This window comes from Nannobrachium achirus, assembly GCF_963921795.1.
Source record: "Nannobrachium achirus genome assembly, chromosome: 21".
Taxonomy (NCBI): Eukaryota; Metazoa; Chordata; class Actinopteri; order Myctophiformes; family Myctophidae; genus Nannobrachium; species Nannobrachium achirus.
This window is the reverse complement of record NC_137828.1, coordinates 4,273,136-4,296,379: the sequence shown is the minus strand read 5'-3', so window position 1 is coordinate 4,296,379 and position 23,244 is coordinate 4,273,136. Positions and strand designations below refer to the sequence as shown.

At 45.7% G+C, this 23,244-nt stretch overlaps 1 protein-coding gene across 1 annotated transcript in view; it reads left to right on the top strand.

Annotated features, from left to right (window-relative positions):
- Positions 1-1,752: 1,752 nt before the first annotated feature.
- The window catches only part of LOC308307224 (transcriptional activator GLI3-like), a gene marked incomplete at both ends in the record, with an annotated part of 76,165 nt that continues 54,673 nt past the window's right edge, over positions 1,753-23,244 (top strand). The window contains one exon of the mRNA XM_080752397.1: positions 1,753-1,881. Within this exon, the coding sequence (XP_080608523.1) occupies positions 1,753-1,881 (129 nt within the window). The remainder of the gene's footprint in view (positions 1,882-23,244) is intronic.

The window sequence follows — 23,244 nt, the reverse complement described above, 5'->3', positions numbered from 1 at the left end:
GACCAGTAGACCCATCTCAACAAATGAGATGGGTCAGAAGCAACATTTTTTCACTCAGAATTTGGGTCTTGCCTTAAGCAGATGCAGAATAGATCAAGCCCAGGCCGTATCACAGCGTATTACTCTGGTTAAAGAGGCGCCGTAAAGCTCACAGCCACGGCAAAGTGTTCACCATATAAACCTTCTCCTTTAAACTCTCAAATACCTGGAACGCGCCCGAGTCGCGTTAGATTTTTACCACTTTAACCATTATTGTATGCTTTAACCTTAGAAAATAGCAGATATACAAGCTCACAGCGCGGCACCGAGTGCACCGAGTGCCGCGCTGCGAGCTTGTAGATCTGCTGTTTTTGAAAAATCATGAAAATGTGTGCAAGTCTATGAATATATTTTGACCCGATCTTTGACCCGACTACTAAATCCTTCCTCTAAATCAGTGGTTCTCAAACTTTTTCATGTCAAGGACCCCCAAAATTACAGGTATTCAGCCAAGGACCCCCATCTCAAAATATGTTGTTCCAGGGACCCCCCAGAAGCAAATATTTGAGTTACAAATGTTCGCTTTTAAATAGATATATTCAAAGACTTGCAAAGAAAAAATCATGATTTTTCAAAAATAGCAGATCTACAAGCTCGCAGCGCGGCACTCGGTGCCGCGCTGTGAGCTTGTATATCTGCTATTTTTCAATGTTAAAGAAGTCAATAATCCTAGGCCTGAATGGGTTAAACTCCAAAGGATGTGGTGGTCAAAGGAGGAGAGGGGGGCAGCATTAAAACCAGCCCAGGGACGTGCTGGGCCCCTGATTCAGCCCGGGAAAAAGAGTGAGAGGCCCTCATTGCGCACTATAGAGAGAGATCTCTCTCCATAACGCTGCTGCTACTCTAATTTAGGGATTAATTATTATTTAGGGACGACTTCTCTTGCTTTTGAAGAATTATATGAAAAATCATGCGTTTATTTATAGACATTTAATACCATTTATGGTATATGCGATACAGAAATCATGGAGACTATCATTTATATTGAGGGACGACTTCTTTGCTTTTGAAGAATTATATGAAAAATCATGAGTTTATGGACATATATACCATTTATGGTATATGCGATACACAAATCAAAGGATGACGTTAAAGGTAAGATGGGTAGGATTAAATACGTTTTATACTTCTTCCTACTCTTTTTGAACATGGAAAATCTGTTTTTTGTTACCAGTGAGGCTTGTTTTGACGTGCTTTGTAACTTTATTTTTAAATTAATATTTTCGATTTCTTTTTTTTAACATTGTCATTTTTTTTAAACATGTTCAAAATAAAGACTTTCATTCATTTCATTCATAATTTGTGACAAAGTCACAAGCCATCGGGCCAATTACATGAGTTATATTTCGTCGTTGTCGGGTGGAAACCTTGTATGTCCCAAAACCGTTTGTTTGGTATTCATCATTTTAAAAATGAATTCAAACTAGTGAAACCAGCACATCTACAAGCAATGCTTGTAGATGTGCTGTTTTCACTACTTTTGTGCGACGGCCTTGTTTGATGAAGCAGGGCTTTGCTTGCGAAAAAAATGTACACATTTGAAACTTGGAGATACGAGGTTTCCTGCCCGACAGTGACGATTTACTTTGTTGGCCGCCCAGCCCTCAAAATGGAAACGAAGGCCGACATTTTATATTATTTTTTTTTTCCTAATGGCCAGCCTGGACCGGCCGGGAATGAACCCGTCGTTCGGGAGTTGTCCCGCTTCTCCCAATGGCCAGCACGTCCCTGCAAACGAAGCCCAGGAGGAACCAGGTCATCAGGGGGAAGAACTCCTGTTCTCCTCCGGGGCAGAGCGATGCCGCCGACACGGTCGTTCAGGGAGGACCAGACAACATCTGGGTGTGTTTATGGCTTTCAGCTGCCTTCATGTCCACCTCACATAAATCTGTGTGGGGGGGGGGGGGGGGGGGCATGCGTGTGTCTGTGTGCGCGTGCGTGTGCGCATAGACATAGAAAGGTAGACGCCTCCTTGGGCTAGGGGCCGTATGCATTGAGCAACTAAGGGAATCTTCATCGCTTCCGTGTTCAATTGCTTCCGCGTGTGTCACACATACGGAAGTCGGTAAGCCAATTAGAGGCAGGTGGGGCTGGTCTTTACGTATGCAGCCTATAAGAACAGCTGAGCAGCGCAACATCGGGAACTGGCTCTGTTGAATTGAATTGTGGTCCTTGGATAAGTCCGGAAAAGACACGCTGTGATTGGCCCAGTAGTCACTTTGGACTGACAGCGTTCCCTTGTTTTTCCAGGAAGTCCGGACTAGAACTTTTGCACATCGCTCCAATTAACTGCAGAGGTGAACGAGGCATCTAGCTCTTTATATCTGTGCGTGTGCGTGCGTGCATCGTTCAACACTGCTTTACTATAAGAATCTAATCTAACTACTAGTAAGACGCCTCAGGGCGACTTGTCTTGCCAAGTCTTGCCATGTCGCCATGTCTTTGCCATCTGGCCAGTGATGTATATCGGACCTGTTACCCATATGTGTCCCAGTGATGTATATCGGACCTGTTACCCATATGTGTCCCAGTGATGTATATCGGACCTGTTACCCATATGTGTCCCAGTGATGTATATCGGACCTGTTACCCATATGTGTCCCAGTGATGTATATCGGACCTGTTACCCATATGTGTCCCAGTGATGTATATCGGACCTGTTACCCATATGTGTCCCAGTGATGTATATCGGACCTGTTACCCATATGTGTCCCAGTGATGTATATCGGACCTGTTACCCATATGTGTCCCAGTGATGTATATCGGACCTGTTACCCATATGTGTCCCAGTGATGTATATCGGACCTGTTACCCATATGTGTCCCAGCACGGCTGACGGCTAGTCCATTGATTTTTTTATTTATTTTTTCATTTCATTTTTTCATTTCATTTGAAAGCTGTGAATCATAGTTACAAAATGATATATTGGTTGTGGAGATTGACCCAACAGTTTTGAAGATATGGCTTATAGAATGATGCCATGCTGAAATATTACTTTTGAGATATTCAAGTTCTAAATAAATGTCTATCCTGCAATGACCTGCATGATCTCTCACATTAATTAAAAAAAAGTCTTTTTTGCATTTACATGCAGAGTTAAGCTCTGGCGTTTAAGTGAAATGTAGCCTGATATTTATGAAATGCTTTTGTGGCTTTATCACATTTTAGTGAAAAGAAAAATAAGTAATTTCAGCTGTGGTCTAAAGTAGTGGCTTCCGAAATGACCTGCCCCTGTGTCACACTCAGTCACATATATGGAGACCCCTGGTACCCATATATGGAGATCCATGTACTGTATTATGGAGATATGCTGTGAGAGCCCCCGAACATGCTTATACTCAGTTATTTGTTATGTGAAAGTCCTATGACATCTATGACATCTGACCGCAGTCTGTAGAACCAGCCAGGTTCAAGTGGTGGATATAAAATAAAAGAGAAAAAGGTTTCTATCACACAAAGATTTGGAGGACCCCCTGTATTAACTCTGAGGACCCCCCCTAGTCCCCCCCCTGCTCTAGCTGAAAGCCATTCTATAACAGTGAGTTTTAAGAAGAGTTTTTAAAGGTGGGCAGCGAAGCAGGCCTGTCTGACTTCCAGAGGAAGATTTGTTCCACAAACGTAAACGCACGTGTCCCGGAAGTCCCGACAAATATCTATAAAACACTAATATGTCCCGGTTTTCAACATTCACTACAGAATTGTTACGGTTTTCTCCAGAATTAAAATAACAGTAGCTGTTTTCAGTGGGATGCATAGACATTTATCATGTTCTTTTCATGAAAACATGCTCACCTAACCAATCGGAAAACATGAACAAATTCATTGCGTGTCTGAATTCAACAATGAGCCTGTTTGCCAATCACTCACTGCCTGTTTGCAACCCTGCGGTGCATGTGTGCGCGTGCACGAACCTTAGAGAATGGGCTCGCACGTGCGTGGTAACGTGCGCATTGCTTTTAGGCTCCCAGTTTTAGGCAAAAGTGGTTCGCGCCCCGGTTTGAGTGGCTGAAAATATGGTCACCCTAAGTATAACTCACTGCGTTCAACCCTCAACACCTCCGCGGCCAAGCGCGGTGCGCCGCCGCGCATCGTATCGCTAATGTGCTAACAGTGACGGGTGGGGTTAAATGAAATGCAAAAGGGGGAGAGGGAAGGAGGGTGGGAGGAGGCCTTAATTGGCGCGCGGTGCGAGCGCCCCAGGTTAATTGGGGGAGCGAGGGGAGCAGCTGGCTGCAGAGCGGAGGTGGAGACAGCGATAATACGTTCAACCTCCGCGGGAGACGGTTAACCCAGCCACACCGGGAGAACGCGTCTGTCTGGGTGTCACGTAGAACCTCTTTAAACGGTTATTCTTTAAATACAGGGGTCTTCAGCGTTTTCAGGCCAAGGACCCCTTAGCTGAGAGAGAGAGATGAAGCAGGACCCTTAGTTGAGAGAGAGATGAAGCAGGACCCCTTAGTTGAGAGAGAGATGAAGCAGGGACCCCTTAGTTGAGAGAGAGATGAAGCAGGGACCCCTTAGATGAGAGAGAGATGAAGCAGGACCCCTTAGTTGATGAGAGAGATGAAGCAGGGACCCCTTAGTTGAGAGAGAGATGAAGCAGGGACCCCTTAGCTGAGAGAGAGATGAAGCAGGGACCCCTTAGTTGAGAGAGAGATGAAGCAGGGACCCCTTAGCTGAGAGAGAGATGAAGCAGGGACCCCTTAGTTGAGAGAGAGATGAAGCAGGGACCCCCACAACCTGTTCATAGATTCCATATAGTTTCGTCGTTTGACAGCACAATCATCAGTGTATTTTGGATTCATGTCAATTTGTGTTTTCAGATATTTAACCACTTGAACCGTCAATACTTAAAAAACTTGACCTTTCACTCTGTACTTAGTCTGCTCTTTCTTTCCCTCTACACCAAACCTCTCTACAAAAAAAAGCCGATCTACAAGCTCTCAACGCCTCGCACTGCGTGGCGCTTGGCTGTTTTCGGCAAATAGGTTTAGTGGTAAAAAAGAGTGTAAAAAAGAGCAGACAAAGTACAGAGTGAAACGTCAAGTTTACTAAAAAACACGAATCCAACATAGACCGATGACGGCGCTGTCAAACAAGTCTGAAACTAGCTGTGAAATCGATGAAAACCTGCATCACACATTAATATGATACGTGATGTTGTGGGGGTCCCTGCTTCATCTCTCTCTCTCTCAGCTAAGGGGGTCCTTGGGCTGAAAACGTTGAAGACCCCCAGATTTAGAAGAGTGATCGGCCTGAGGTCTGAATGGATTAATAGATGGATCAGAGCAGATAGAAACAGTGTACTGTTTCTATCCCCCCCCCCCCCCCCCCCACACACACACACACACACACACACACACCTCCCCCTCCCCCCCCCCTCTCTCTCTCTCTCTGACAGGGCGAGAGACAACCTGCAGCTTCTCGGCTAAACAATCTGGCAGCTATCACACAAGACTCACAGGAACTGTGCCGGCATGCACGCACACACACACACACACACACACACAGTACACTACACACACACACACACACACACACACACACACACACACACACACACACACACACACACACACACACACACACACACACACACACACACACACACACACACACACACACACACACACACGTTGCTTGCTTGCGCCATACCTCCACTCACACACACACGTATACATGTGCACACACACACATACGGTACTATACGCACAAAATACCCACACACTGCTCACATGCACGTTTGCACGTGTGTGTGCGTGTGCGCGCCCGACACTTGTTCAGCTAATGGACTCGTGACATCCTGCTAAGCAGCGAACGCATCCACGGGCGTGTTTACACACAAACGCGCACTTACGACAAGCGTTCGCTCGCGAGCTCTCGTGTATGTGCGCACAGTCACACACACATGCACACACACACACACACACACACACACACACAGGGGTGTCGCACCAAATTCTGGGCCTGGGTTACAAGTATTCACTGCATTATTGAAAAATAGCAGATATACAAGCTCACGGCGCGGCACCGAGTGCCACGCTGTGAGCTTGTAGATCTGCTATTTTTTTGGAAAATCGTGAAAACTTTGAATATTTCAAATCCTTCTAAGGTTTTTTTGAAAAACTTTCTATGTCAGTGGCGCTCAAACTCATGTGAAGGACCCCCAAAATTATATATATTTTTCCACGAACCCCCATCTCAAAATATTTAGTTCCAGGGACCCCCCATAGAAGCGAAATTTGAGTTACAAATCTTTGCTTAAAGAAATACATATGTTTGCTGAAATTTTCACAACTTTTAAAAAATTGCAGATCTACAAGCTCGCAGCGCGGCAAGTGAGCTTGTATATCTGCCATTTTTCAGTAGCCTGGACTCCTCCAGTTTGGGCCCTAGTAACTCAGTCCCACTTCCATCCCCCCTTGTGACACACCTGCACCCACACACACACACACACACACACACACACACACACACACACACACACACACACACACACACACACACACACACACACACACACACACACACACACACACACACACACACACACACACACACACACACACACACACACACACAAACTGTTGGCTGCAGGTCATAGAACCTAGTTTATCAGTTTGTGCGCTTGTGGGTCGATGTATGTAAATCTCTCCAACAACAGTGTGTACTAATAGCTTATATTACCCTGCGTTAGCACGGTTAGCATTGATCTCTGCTGCAGCCAGAGGCAGAGAGAAAAACTGCACGGGCAGAAAACTGGAGCAAGTCTGTGCTCATGTGTATGGAGCGCGCACGCACGCACGCACGCACGCACGCACGCACGCACGCACGCACGCACGCACGCACGCACGCACGCACGCACGCACGCACACACGCACGCACACACGCACACACGCACCGCAGGGCCATAATCACATCGCAGCTTGTTTCAATAAAGACAACATTAACATAAACCATCTCACAGCACAGTAACCCCCACCAGAGGAGGAGGGGGGGGGGGGGGAGGGGGGAGAAGAACTGAAGAACTTTCCTGGATTACGGAGCCGTAATCAAGGCCACATTGGACGGTCGGTATAACTTTGTGTCTCTCTGTGAGCGGTCTAGAACAGATAGATGGTTCATGTTGTTGTTGTCACAGCTTGACTCTCATGCTAGTAAAAGGAGAGAGCCCTTCTTCTATCCAACACAGATATAGTACAGTAGGGCAACAATTTTTTGCTGTTGTTTGATTTTAGAATCGTTGAGGGGGGTGAACAACCTCATAAAGTCATTGCAAGCTTCCACAAGCAACGAATTTCCACGGAGCAAAAAAGTGTCTGTTATTTATCTCTGGTGGAGAATGTTGTGGTGAACTCCTAAAGCCTCTCTCTTAAATTTATTTTACACACAAGTTGTTGCAAAAATAAGTAAATAAATCATATAGACATATGCTCATGGTGTCTAGAAAAGCACAGTTTATATTGTGTTACAATTAGGTAAAAAATAAACCTTAGAAACCGTTAACACAACAGGATAAACCGTACAAAATCTGTCGATTTTCACACGCACGTAAGCATGCGTGCGTGATGAAGTCTTGCACCCCCTGCTAGAAAGAGGCTAGAATCACCTATGAGGCCTGCTAAGACGATGTTAAACGCAAGAAAGCCTATTATGTGCCTTGTTTCCATGTGGGTCCTTTGTACTCAATTCATAGAAATATAAGACACATGTGTACAGCCTGCTCTTTCCACTGTAGCGTGGATATGATGTCATCTGAAGGATGGTATGGCATATATGTTAACGCCCAGGATTCGAACCCGGGTCTCCTGCGGGAAAGTCCAACATCTTAACCATCAGTCCAAAGGGATATTCATATGGACCATGGGCTGAGGCAGTGAGTCACTCTGCTATATATATACACAGTATATATGTTACAGTTAGATTGGGTAACTCAGTTAGATCGTGGTAAGAGCGCTCGTTTTGTCGTTCACCACACACCCCTAACACCACCTGGATCAATTCACCTTGATAGTCTCTTATCAGCGCACCTGTGTAGTTCTGCATAGTCACCATGAGATGGCGACAACAGCCATTCACTTGTGTAGTCGCTGACGTCACTCGTTTGCGACACCTCTTTCGTTGTTTATCTACTAGCCTAGCTCAGCTGTGTTTAGCCATTAGCTTACTATGCCTAACTCTAACCCTAACCCTAAAACCCCTAACCTCCGTGGGGTGAGGCGCTATCATTCCTGCCGACGCTACGTTGTCGTTGTTGTGGATCAAAGTGACCGCTTGTTCCGCCCCGCACCGCACGACGAGCGCTCCGGTTCTCGTTCTAACCGTTTCTCGATCTAGCGGTGACATATACTGTATATATACACGTTGACAACCATGGGAACTATGCATGAAAACAAAGTCTACAATTCCATGTGCTTTTACTTCTGTAAACCTACCGTGACAATAAGGCTGATTCCCAGATGTATTCTACAGTAGTGAATATAAGACACAGATATAGTGTACTCTACAGTAGATATGATGTGAGAGAACTCAGAGAAGGTTTTGTGGTCTGGAGGAACATCAGCTATAAAGGTATCCACCAGGGACGTGCTGGCCATTGGGAAAAGCGGGACAACTCCCGAACGGCCGGTTCATTCCCGGCCGGTCCAGTCCGGCCATTAGGAAAAAAAATTAAATTAAATGTCGGCCTTCGTTCCATTTTGGGGGCTGGGCGGCCAACAAAGTAAATCGTCACTGTCGGGCAGACACCTTGTATCTCCAAGTTTCAAATTTGTACATTTTTTCGCAAAGCAAAGCCCTGCTTCATCATACAAGGCCGTTGCACAAAAGTAGTGAAAACAGCAGATCTACAAGCACACAACGCCTCACGGTGCGAGGCGTTGTGTACCTTTAGATGGGCTGTTTTCACTAGTTTCAATCATTTTTAAAATGATAAATACAAAACAAAGGGTTTTGGACATACAAGGTTTCCACCCGACAACAACGAAATATAACTCATGTACAGTAATTGGCCCACTGGCTTGTCACTTGTCATGATCTGAAATGGCCAATCTTTGAGTAGCAGCAGCGCTATAGAGAGAGATCTCTCTCTATAGCACGCAATGAGGGCCTCTACAACTCTTTTTCCCGGGCTGAATCAGGGGCCCAGCACGTCCCTGGAAGGAACAGTAGTTTCAGGTATAGAGGTACAGTGCAGTACAGTACAGTACAGTAACAGTACAGTACAGTACAGTACAGTACAGTACAGTACAGTACAGTCCAGTCCCAGGCAGTAATGGGAGGAGACAGCGACTTAGAAAGAAGCCCAGACTTTATAAATAATTCCAAAAGATAACAGCAGCCCATGAACGCCTAAAATGCACTCACATGTGAGCGCACTCACACTGACACACACACACACACACACGCACGCACGCACGCACGCACGCACGCGCGGCGCTCCACCGGGGGTTCGGTGAGATCTCGACCCCAACTTGGATCAGTACATTTGGGCCAAGATCTTTCTATTCGGCACGGACCGTAGTTAAGAGAGGAGAGAGAGAGAGGAGAGAGAGAGAGAGAGAGAGAGAAAACAAGGCTACCCACTTTAGAAAGAAGCGCACACATACACGTGCACGTGCGCGCGCACACACACACATAATGCAGGGCAGCAAAGCGCACGGGAGACCTGTCTTGTAAATCTCTTTGTGAGAGAGCAGCTTTGGGGTGGGGGGGGGGGGGGGGGGGGTGTAGACAGGGGCTTACACACTGAGCCCTGGAGGGTAGAGAGAGCTATACACACTGCTCTCTCTCTCTCTCTCTCTCTCTCTCTCTCTCTCTTTCTGTACCACACCCCACATTCCCCCCCCAACTATTTTATTTTGTCTTTTAGTGCTTCAACTATTGAAAAATCGCACCCGTTGCGAAAGTGAGCGGTGCAAACTAATTCCTAGCGCGAATCAGTGTTGATAGGCATGCATGGCAATATTCTTTTTGTTGTGTATGATGTCAGTCTAGAGGTCTGCTCAGACTATATAACTCAGACTATATAAGTCTTTATCGTCATTTCTCATCAGTTAGTTGACCAAGCTACGGATTGTAACTTGTAAGAGTGTCGTAGTGTAATGATAAGTGACCTTATTTACCTCCAGAGAGGCCTCCAGAGAGGCGAGAAGAGGCCAGAAGATGAATATTTTAGTTTTTCAAAGTCTGTTCATTTGTATTTTAAACTTGTATTAGCTGCCTATCATTTATAACCTGTAAGATTTTCCACAGTCTGTCTAAAAGTGTGGTTATTTTTATCGCTTATAAGTGATATTCATCTAATACAATTTTGAAATTCAAGGTTAGCACCGCTCAATAATTTTTTATGACGTATTTTACGCCGGCCTAAACGTGTTATGACGTATTTTACGCGGCCTAAACGCGTTATGACGTATTTTACGCGGCCTAAACGCGTTCTAAATCAGGGTTAACCAATCGGGTGCCTCTGTGACTATGACATCATGGACAGATCAACAGAATCGAAGTGTTTCATTGGTCTAGCGAACTCATGTCATCATCATTTATGACATCATAGTTTTGGTAAAAAAGCGGTCTATAGGAGCGGTTAGCACCGCTCAAAAAAAAACCAGCAGATCTACAAGCTCACAGCGCGGCACCGAGTGCCGCGCTGCGAGCTTGTAGAGCTGCTATTTTTGATACAATCATGAAAATCTTTGGATATATATTTTTCAAAGCAAACTTCTGTTAACCCAAATGTCTTGCTTCTCGGGGGGTCCCCCTGGCTGGAACGACATGTTTTGGCTGGAAAGACATGGGGGGGGGGTCCGCGGACAAATAATGTAATTTTGGGGTCCTCCTTGACATGGAAAAAGTTTGCTTTAGATCTGCTATTTTTTGAAAAATCACGTTTCTTTTTTTTTTTGCTTTGTATATCTTTTAAAAAAGCGAAACATTTGTAACTCAAATATTTACTTCGGGGGGGGGGGGGGGGGGGGGGCTGGAACAACATATTTGCTCCTCCACCGACTCTCTCTCTCGCTCCCCTCTCCCTCACAATGCGATATATATAACATATTATTTTATTATATAAATGCTATGTTATTCGAGTTGGTTCTTTTTCGCTTTCCTCACTTTTCAACTGTTTTGTCTCTCTCTCCCCCCCCCCCCCCAGAGTGGTGGTCTTTAGCCCCCCCAGCCCCCCCCTCCAGTCTACTCTGGCTCCTCAGAGTAGAAGGTGACAAATGTCCTGCCTTAAGCTCAGACAATGACTTTTAAACCCCTCCACACCGGGAAAACCACTTCTTTTTATATAATGCCACTTATTGTATGCCTTTTAGCTATTGGAAAATAGCGGATATACAAAAAATCTTCTGGGGGGGGGGGGGGGAGGGGGGGGGGGGGGGTCCCTGGAACAAAATATTTTTAGATGGAGGGGGTCCTTGCCCAAATTAGGGTTGGGTATCGTCGGCGATACTTTTAATGGTATCGATTCACTGACGTCGATACTATCGAGTATCGGTTCACGTAAAAACAAACGATACCTTGTTTCGATACTTTTGAATGCACCCCTTGCCGGTCGCAATCGCATCTGTAACAGTTGGGCTACTGAGAGTTTAATGACTGCTTTAGTAGGCTACACTCGTTACTGTGAAAATAGCCGACAATACCCTATAATGTTTATTATTATGATAATGATCCAACGTCTATAAAATAGCCCATAGAAAAAGGCAAATAAAAATTATAAATAAAATAAAAAGTATCGAAAATGGTATCGAAAAGGTATCGTATCGATTCCCAGGTATCGAAAAATGTATCGTATCGATTAAAAGGTGAACGATACCCATCCCTAGCCCAAATGCATGCAATTTTGGGGGTCCTTGACATGAAAAAGTTAGAGGACCTCTGATTTAGAAGACGCTTATAGAAATCGGGTCAAAAAAATATTCAAAGACTTGCACGATTTTTCCAAGATTTTTCAAAACAGCACACCTGCATGCTTGTAGATCTGCTATTTTTTTCCAATAGCTAAAGCTTAAATAAAGCCCTTTAAAGCGGGTTCCAGTTGCGACAGAGAGGCATTAAAGGTTAAGGGCGAGGAAAGGAGCCTCGCTGTAGGAAAAGCGCCGGGGGAGGAGAATGGGACTCTAACGCTCGCTCCGACACAGAAACACGCTACGCTAAGGCACAGGGCAGGAGGCAGGGCCGCGGCAGCTGCTTTGACAAAATGGACGCTTCTTCACAGAACACTGTGCCGCCCGCCGTACCGCCACCGCCACCGCCACCGCTCGTTCCTCCCTCCCTCCTCTACCCCGCACCGAGGACGCTTCGCTATAGCACACAGGGGCGTCACAGGGGGGGGGGGGGGGTGGGGGGGGGGGGGGAGTGGGACTGAGTTACTAGGGGGCCCAAGGTGGAGGGGCCTTGATTATTTTATACTTTAGCTATTGAAAAATAGCAGATATATAAGCTCACAGCGCTGCAAGCTTCTATATTTGCTATTTGAATTTCGACCCGATTCTATAAGTGTCTTTTGAATCCTTCTAAGGTTTTTTTTGAAAAACCTGTTTCTATGTCAGCAATCTGGCCAGCCATCGTCAAAGAAAAGGTCCTTTTCACTTCAACTGGAGCTCAGTTAGTCTGTTCGGTGCCGCGCTGCGAGCTTGTATATCTGCTATTTTTCACTGGTTAAAGCATTCAATAATTCTGGCAGTGGGCCCTAAATGGGTTAATAATAGTGCGTTGCCAGTCTACATGGGTTAAAGCCCCTCCTCCCCTATGAAGAACATTCATGGGGGGGGGGGGGGGGGGCCCGCAGTGAATCCTTGTAACCCAGGGCCCCAGAATTTGGTGTGACACCCATGATAGCACGATGTCTCGCCTTCCACGCCGCTCTCCTCTCCTCTCTCTCTCCCCGAGGGGGACCGGGGGGGGGGTGGGGGGGGCAGGGGGCTTCTGCAGAAAGAGAAGGGGGGGACTGGTGGTGACTGTAATGAATCTTTGGGAAGTCCAGTCCTTTAACCCATTAGGCCTAGAAGAATTATTGAATGCTTTAACCAGTGAAAAATAGCAGATATACAAGCTCACAGCGCGGCACCGAGTGCCCGCGCTGCGAGCTTGTAGATCAGCTATTTTTGAAAAAAGTCGCGAAAATGTGTGCAAATCTTTGAATATTGTGTATTTTCAAAGCGAACGTTTGTAACTCAAACTTTGCTTCGTTCTGGGTGGTCCCTGGAACTAGATATTTTGAGATGGGGGTTCCTGGCCAAATACATATCATTTTGGGGGTCCTTCACATGAAAAGGTTTGAGAACCACTGACATAGTAGTCTCTCGAGAACAGACTAACTGAGCTCCATTTGAAGTGAAAAGGACCTTTTCTTTGACGATGGCTGGCCAGATTGCTGACATAGAAACATTTTTTTTTTCAAAAAACCTTAGAAGGATTCAAAAGACACTTATAGAATCGGGTCGAAATTCGAATTGTCACGATTTTTCAAAAATAGCAGATCTACAAGCTCGCAGCGCGGCACTCGGTGCCGCGCTGTGAGCTTGTATATCTGCTGTTTTTCAATAGTTAAAGCATAAAATAATGATACACAAAATGTGTACCCGTTCTAAATGGGTTAACAGGCCTTCTCTACACTCCATGAATAAGATATATTTCCAACGCATGTCCAACTCGCTTAATAAAAACAGCAGTCAGGAGGACTAGGCAGGGAATAGGAGAAAAAGAGGTGTTTTTAGACGCGTTAATATTTCTGTTTCTCTATGAATTTTCAAGCTTTCTCCTTCCTGGCTTCCTCCATGGCTGGCTGGCTGGCTGGGGGCCTGTCAAGCCGTGGTGGTGCATGGGAGCACTCGCGTGGGCCCCCCCCCCCCCGCCCCCCCGGCCTAGATACCTCCCCTGGCAGGTATATTATAGAGCCCGATATGTTGGACCCCGATGTCGGTATTGGACATCGGTCATCATCTCCCCGATGTATCGGTCGTTTTTATAAGTAACATTAGACCACAATTTGATGACATTTATGCCAATCAGACCCAAAACGTAGAATATATTGTCGTTGCCCGTAAGGATCCATTGGGTTTCATTTTATACACTCATGAGTTAAAGATCTTAAAAGGGTCCATTTGGTTACCAAATGTCCATCATTTAGCTGGGGACCACCTGGAAACCCCTCAAGGACCACCGGTGGTCCCCGGACCATTGGTTTAAAAAAAGGAAGAGAAAAAAAAGTTTTGAAGATTAAACGTTTTTGAAATTTAGGCTATTTATTATTATTTTATATTATCACAAAACATCGGATAAACATCGGCAATCGGTGGTCTAGCACTCACCGTCGGCAAACATCAGCATCGGTCCAAAAGTATGGCATTGGTAGGGCTCTGGAACAGGGGTTTTCAAAGTGGGTGACGGGGCACCCTGGGGTGCCGTGATGCCAGACCAGGTGTGCCCGGGAGATAATTTGATAACATTTGGAATTCATCAATATCACTTCACTATGATTTGCACTGTACTTGATGAGTTATTTTTCCATCTACGACAACTCTCTTCACCAAAAATAGCAGATGTACAAGCTCACAACGCGTCATGTTGTGACGCGTTGTGAGCTTGTAGATCGGCTATTTTTGGTGAACCTTCCCCCCCCAGAATAGACACGCTGGGATTCAAGTGGTTAAACGTCAAGTATAACGTTATTTTCAGTCAGTTCTGATGGAAACGGACATTTCTCCAATAGGATGTAAAGATTCTAAAAATTAACATTGGAATTCAGGGGTGCCATGGATGAGAAGGTTATTGACAGGGGTGACCTGAGTCAAAAAAGGTTTGAAAACCCCTGATCTAGTATATTATGGTGGGAGCCACCGTGACAGGACGAATGCCAGAAAAGTCGACCTCTTTCAAAGTCGCCCCCAACCTCTTTTCTCAACGGGTCTGAGGCCTTAGCTAGATGCAGAATAGACAAAAATCAAATATTTGCTTCTGGGGGTCCCTGGAACAAAATATTTTGTGATGGGGGTCCGTAGCCAAATACATATCATTCTGGGGGTCCTTCACATGACAATGTTTGAGAAACACTGATGGCCACATAAGTTTTTTTCAGAAAATTGTTATGATTTAGAAGACATTTGTAGAATGTGCCTATCAGTGGTTAAGGACCCCCAAAATGTGTTTTTGGCCATGGACCCCCATCTCAAAATAGTTTGTTCCACGGATGGACCCCTATTGCAAACTTTTTTGTTCCAGGGACCCCCAGAAGCACAGATTTGATTTTAGTCTAATCTGCATCTAGCTTAAGGCCACAGACCCGTTGGGAAACGAGTCTGGGGCGACTTTGAAAGAGGGCAACTTTTCTGGCTACTGACAGGACAGGCTGGGATGCAGAAGAGAGAGAGAGATCCCTACCCTAACTGCTCTGCTCCTCTTTCAAGGAACTCAAACTCCTGGGTGCAGCCCCCCCCCTCTCACCCCCTCGCCCCCACCTTGCCCATGTATCCCACTCTCACACACACACACACACACACACACACACACACACACACACACACACACACACACACACACACAGGGGTGTCGCACCAAATTCTGGTCCCTGGGTACAAGGATTCACTCACATTTTGTATTGAAAAATCTTGAAAGTTTGTGCAAGTCTTTGAATATCCTTACTATATTGTACAAAGATCAAATCCTTCTAAGGTTTTTTTTTGAAAAACCTATATTTCCATGTCAGTGGTGCTCAAACTTTTTCATGTGAAGGACCCCCAAAATGATATGTATTTGGCCACGGACCCCCATCCAAAATAGTATAGTTCCAGCTAGGGACCACCCCCAGAAGCAAAATTTGAGTTAAAAAATGTTCACTTAAAAAATACATATATTCAAAAGATTTTCACACAACTTGTCAAAAATAGCAGATCTACAAGCTTGCAGTGCCGCGCTGCAAGCTTGTAGATCTGCTATTTTTCAATAGCTAAAAATTAGGGCCCCTCCACCTTGGGCCCTAGTAACTCCAGGGTTTCCTGCAGCACTTTACAGGCCAGGCGCCCCGCCCGGCCAGAAAACCCCCCCGCCCCCCCAAGGGTATTAAAAAATAATAATAATAAATCAATTTTTTTTTTTTTTTTTTCAAAAAAACTTTTTGGACCTCCAACAATGTACTAGGCATGATCGCGATCGCGAAATTGCATGTTTAACCCCCATACCAACCCTATCTTTCAAACATGGCAGCCATGTGAAGTTACTTGTGCCTCACTGGCAGGAGAGCAGAGCAGCGCATGCAGCTGCTTAATTGACGGTCGTTAACTTCTTTTGAAGTTCTCTGAGAGGCGAGCCTAGCCTAGGTCAACTTGACAGTGACACAGCTGCACAGCGAGTCGTAGATTGCGTCGAGAGAGAGAGAGAGAGAGAGAGAGAGAGAGAGAGAGAGAGAGAGAGAGAGAGAGCTCTTCTCATTTACTCACAACGACACAAGTAAAGTACAAATACCTGAAAATCTCCTTTGTACAGTATAAGTACAGTAGGCTACTTAAGTAAATCTACTTAGTTACTTTACACCAATGTTGTTGTTTTTTTACTGTGCTGTAGACTTCTATTTATATGGCACGAGTGCTGGTTGATTAACCTGGGGGAAAAAAACAAGTTACACTGTCCTGTGAAAAACGTAGTTATTCAATGTTGAATAAATGTGGATGATAGCATGTAGTTGTGTTTTCCGTCATCATGGGCACATTCATGTGTTTTTATAGGGCAAAAATAAGAATTAATATTAAAAATTAAATGAATTAATTACTCGAATTCATTAATTAATTATCAAAAAATTTCCATGAGATCCCCCCTGGTCAAGACTTTTTCCTGCAGGAAACCCTGAACTCAGTACCACTTACCCCCCCCCCCCCCCCTTGTTACGCCCCTGCACACACACACACACACACACACACACACACACACACACACACACACACACACACACACACACACATGCAGACCCCCACCCCACCCGAAAGGAACCAGGCTTTGTCTGAAGCGCGCAAGGATAGCGGAATCCCCCCCCCCCCCTCCTCCCCCTCCCAAAAAACCCTGTTCCTCGATCCCCGCGGAGTATTGTTAAAACACACACACACACACACACACACACACACACACACACACACACACACACACACACACACACACACACACACACACACACACACACACACACACACACACACACACACACACACACACACACACACACACACACACCTCCCCCTCCTCTCTTAAAACAGCATGCTTTGCATGAGAAAAAAACGATTAGTCTTCAAATGGCGCGCTGTCAAAAGGGGGGGGGGGGGCTCCTTTCACAAGGTTTTAGGAGGGGGGGGGGTGGGGGGGGGGGCAGAAATTTAGCTCAGATAGTAGACTGGCCCCTATTGTCCCCCCCCCCCACACGCACGCGCGCGCACACACACACACACACACACACACACACACACACACACACACACACACACACACACACACACACACACACACACACACACACACACACACACACACACACACACACACACACACACACACACCCCTCGAGGACGAGTGCATTATTTGTTTTAGTGCCAGCAGTCTGTTATTCTTCAGTTAAGTGGAGGAGAATGTCTATTAGCTACGCACACACAAACGCGCGCACGCACACACACACACACCACTCTACATAGTACTTTTCCCTAACAGTGGGTCGCGAACCATTTGTGGGGTCATGGACCTAATTTGTTATGGGTCACGACACAAGTAAAAAAATAATAATAATTAAACGTATATATTTCAAAAGATGAAAAATAGATAATTAAGAAGTCGTGAGACAATCTACAAGCTTGTAGATCTGCTATTTTGACTAGCTAAGATTTTGGGGTCTGGACCTGAAAGTTTTTTGGGGACCACTCGTGTAGAGACTGTTTCATAGCAGGACCCCCAAACTGGATGTAGAGACTGTTTCATAGCAGGACCCCCAAACTGGATGTGCGGGGCAGCTAGTGTCTCATCCATTACTTGTCGTGTTTTTAACTCTTGTACTGCCTGCCTGTACCTTATCGACAAAAAATTGTCGGTAAGGTATTCAATCAATCAATCAATCAATCAATCAATAAATCCCTGACACTTGGCTAGTATCCATGGGGAGGCAGAGCTGAATGACAGATCACTGGTCAGAGCCAGTGGTCAGCTGGTCAAGTTTCAGTAATTTTTTGTCAACAACAAAAACACAATTAAATCGTTAATCGCAATTATTTGAGAGACAATTAATCTTCATGTAAAATGCCAACATCGTGACAGCCTTAATCAAAAGGAAAAAAAGTCATTTTGGGGGTGAACTACTCCTTTAATGTGTTAAACACACACACACACACACACACACCCAGAAGCACTTGTCGTCTTGGTGCTAGACTTCACAGCGTTGTATTAAAGTGTTTTCACAGCGTCTGCCTCGACCGAGGAGGAGGAGAGGAGAGCCGTCTTCACCCAGACGAGAACTCTGTGTTTGTTCTTCCACTGTTTGGGAAGAGTAAACACAGCCACGCGCTCACTGGCACACACGCATGTTGGGGAAGTTAAAGTTATATGCAGACAATTGTACGAGTCCCTCTGATCCGACTCCCAAGTCGAGTAGCAAGTCATTTGGTCCAAGTCTCAAGCAAGTCTCAAGTTTTTTCTGTTGGGGGCAAGTCGAGTCGAGTCACAAGGTTGTCAAGTCAAGTCAGAAGTCACTTACATGCCTGTCTCCAATCCAGTTACTTACATTCACACATTCACACACACATTCATTACATTCACACACACATTCATTACATTCACATATTCACACACACATTCATTACATTCACACATTCACACACCCATTCATTACATTCACATATTCACACACACATTCATTACATTCACATATTCACACACACATTCATTACATTCACACACACACACACACACACACACACACACACACACACACACACACACACACACACCCTTCGTGTTCTAAGCCTCCACTCTACCCCTGAGCCACTGCCGCCCCACCTCTGAGGCCTTAAAGTGTCCCTAACCCTTGATACAGTGTGTGAACGGACCCTACCGGACCATGTCTGATGAGAAAGTGGTTACAGACACAAGTATACACACACACAGGGGCGGCATAGCTCAGGGGTAGAGAAACCGTTATTAGAGCACTAAGGGTTTCCGAAGGGTTCCCAGTTCGAATCCGGGCTCCCCCTGAGTTAATGTGGAAGGGTCCTTGGGCAAGACTCTGAACCCCACATTGCTCCCGGTGAGCAGGTTGGTGCCTTGCATGGTTTCCTCCGCCACCGGTGTATGAATGTGTGTGTGAATGGGTGAATGTAATGCACAATCTCTGTAAAGCGCTTTGGATAAAAGCGCTATATAAATGCACCATTTACCATTTAACACACACACTCAGAGACCCCACGGTCAGCACTTTGACACTCAAACAGACCCTCTCCACGACGCAGACATCAGCTCTCCTGAAAGGTGCCTTTAGCGGCAAGTCTCCCAGAGAGGGGGTCCCACTCTGGGGGTCCCGCTCTGGGAGAGAGGGGGTCCTCTGTCCCGCTCTGGGGAGGCCAAGGTGGAGGGGAGTCAGAGGGGAGGGGGGCACACAGGAACACAGAGCATATTAAATGTGGCATGGTGCCCGTCCGTCCGCACAGAGAGGAGAGAAGAAGAGAAGAGAGAGAGTTGAGATGTGAGACATGGCCTGGAGGGATGAGTGAGTCTGCTGGGAGGATGAGAGGAAGCAGAGAGATCTCTGTCTCTGTCTCTCTCTCTAAAGGGCTGTCACCATATGCCCCATCCACGCTTCCATTTAAACCTTCTTTTTTCAGCACTGAGAGCTATATGACTGTTGATTTAGGCTATTGTCTTGATTTGTAAAGAAAAACACTTGTTTCTCATCAAGTCACAAAACAAAAGGCTTAAAATAAAGGAACTTGGGGTTTTATGCCCTAACAGCTGACATTTTCATGCATGGAAGTGAATCGCGATTCGGTTTGGGATTTTCGATTCACTGAATCGAACCTAAATTTTCGTTCAATTCGCGATTCGAATTGGAATCACCCCATCTCTCTCTCTCTCTCTCCCTCTCCCTCTCCCTCTCTCTCTCTCTCTCTCTCCCTCTCTCTCTCTCCGTCTCTTTATGCCCGCCTGCTTCTCGCCGCTCACACGCAAATGCGCCCGGACATTTTTTGACGCTTCTCAGGTTCGCCGTGTCAGGCAGACCCCCCTCCCCCTCCTCCCCTCCCCGACCCCCGATTTACTTCTCACACGTACCCCAAACGACCCGCACACTCTCATGCACGCACGCACACGTGTGTGCACGCGCGCACACGTCTCCCCCCTCCTCAATCTGTCTTGTCCTCGTTCTTCTCTTTCCTCCCTGACTGTGTCTGTTTCATTTGATGTCAAACCTATCAAAGATATCACACATCATCAAAGAGCGAGAGAGAGAGAGAGAGAGAGATCCATCCATCCATCCATCCATTCCTCCCTCTCAGCTGTATTCATGCTAGGGGTCTTCAACAGGGGGTCCGGGACCCCTAGGTGGTCCTCAGAGTCACTACAGGGGGTCCTCCAAATCTTTGTGTGGTAGAGGCTTGTTTTTCTAATTTCTTTTGTATTAACTCACTTAGCGCCGAGCGAGCCAGATTTCAATATGAATCTGCGCTTATAACGCCAGGAAATAGCTATATTGAATCCCCAAAATCACATTACATAAACAGGTACACGTGCCTGCAGATGCCACAAGATGACCACTAGAGTGAGCCATAGCCCATTGACTTTCCATGGTCCCATGTTAAGTCAGAATAAAAAACAAGGTTCATGACATAACAGGATGGTACAATGACATGCTCTCCATTGACATTCAATGGACAGGCCGCGGGCCGCCATTTGAGCTCAATACTGCTCAATTCGTGCTTGATCGTCTCAAACCACCATTGGTATGGGCATCGGAACGTATATAGATGCCACACAGAAAGTTTCCGAATCAAAATCCGACCTAGTGAAGCTACGTGAGGGTCGGATGGTTTGCATTGAGCCTAGCGGCTAACAGAGGCCTACGTAAACAGGAAGCTATGGCTTAAAGGTGACGTCATAATCGTATCCTTTTTTTTCACGGTTTTCATCTGTATGCTAGTCGAAGGTAAGCTAACCGTTCCGCTCCGTCTATCAACCCAAATTAAAAGCTTAAACAATGCTTTTATATAAAAGTCGCTCCGAGTCGCTCGGCACTAAACGCCATCATTAGTTAGTCGCCCCGAAAGTCGCTCGGCGCTAAGTGAGTTAACCACTTCTGAGAACTTTAGCCCAAAAATAGCAGATCTACAAGCTCACAACGCCTCGCAGTGCGAGGCGTTGTGAGCTCGTAGATCGGCTATTTTTGGCAAAGAGGTTTGGTGTAGAGGGGGAAAAAGAGCAGACTAAGTACAGAGTGAAAGGTCAAGTTTATTAAGTATTGACGGTTCAAGTGTTTAAATATCTGAAAACACAAATCAACATGAATCCAAAATACACTGATGATTGTGCTGTCAAACGATGAAACTATATGGAATCTATGAAAAGGTTACTTTTCATACTGACCATCTGTCCACTGTACCAAGACATCAGAGACACATACTGACCACCTGTCCACTGTACCAAGACATCACAGACACATACTGACCACCTGCCCACTGTACCAAGACATCACATACTGACCACCTGTCCACTATACCAAGACATCACAGACACATACTGACCACCTGTCCACTATACCAAGACATCAGAGACACATACTGACCACCTGTCCACTGTACCAAGACATCAGAGACACATACTGACCACCTGTCCACTATACCAAGACATCAGAGACACATTCTGACCACCTGTCCACTGTACCAAGACATCACAGACACATACTGACCACCTGCCCACTGTACCAAGACATCAGAGACACATACTGACCACCTGTCCACTGTACCAAGACATCAGAGACACATACTGACCACCTGTCCACTATACCAAGACATCAGAGACACATACTGACCACCTGTCCACTATACCAAGACATCAGAAACACATACTGACCACCTGCCCACTGTACCAAGACATCAGAGACACATTCTTCCCACAGATCACACATCACACCCAAAGTGAGTTTGAAAACATGACCAATGATGAAAAACTCCCATACCTACTGGGAGAAATACAACAATGCGCGAACAAAGCAGCAATACGATTTGTGAACTGTTAGAAACACAACTGAACTAGAAACACAACTACCCTAAGGACTACAAACCATGGATTGACATCTAGACCTACTGCACATACAGTATGAAACAGAGCTGATACCTTTAAATGCATTTTGAGAAACAATTATGGTGCCATTTGTTCCAAAACCTTTATACCCTGTATATTTATAAAATGTGACATCTCTCTGTTTATACAATGCTGCACCTTCTCCAACTGTAGGGCAGGCCATTATCTTCCCCATTATCTTCCAACTGTTTTTATTTTACTTGTGATACTTGCTTTGGCAATGTAAACGTATGTTTCTTTTCTTCCCATGCCAATAATAAAGCTCCTTTGCAGAAATAAAGCCAGCGTCTGAAAGAAAAGCACCGCGTCGCTAAACCTCTGCTGTTCACGCCGATATATGTGACGCTATGAGCCTCTGCACACGCACAAGCACACACGCACACACACACATACACACGCATGCACACGCATGCACACGCATGCACACGCGCACACACACACACACGCACGTGCGCGCACACACACACAATTAAATGACTCTTGGTTTTAACGATGCACTTGACACCTCTCTCTCTCTCTGATGAGGACCTTTAATTAGTAGTTATTAAGAACAACAACACAGCCTATCGGGGCCTCTCGTGCGCACACGCAGGGGTATGCAGGGGTATGCAGCTGCCATACCCTGGGTCCAGGGGGGAAATAAAAGTTACTTTTAACTATAAATCCATGAATGTCTCTTTGTCTATCTGTGCTGGTTATTATGTTGTTAAATTACAGTAAAATAACTACAAATGCAACATTTAACAAAATGGTCACTTCAACAAGGTATTATAATTATATTCTCCCCATCTTGACAGAATGGTATATTCCCAGGTTCCGCAGGTCAGCTGCACAGGTGCAATGCATTATTGTTAATTGTGGCACGTTTACTAACATGCCAAG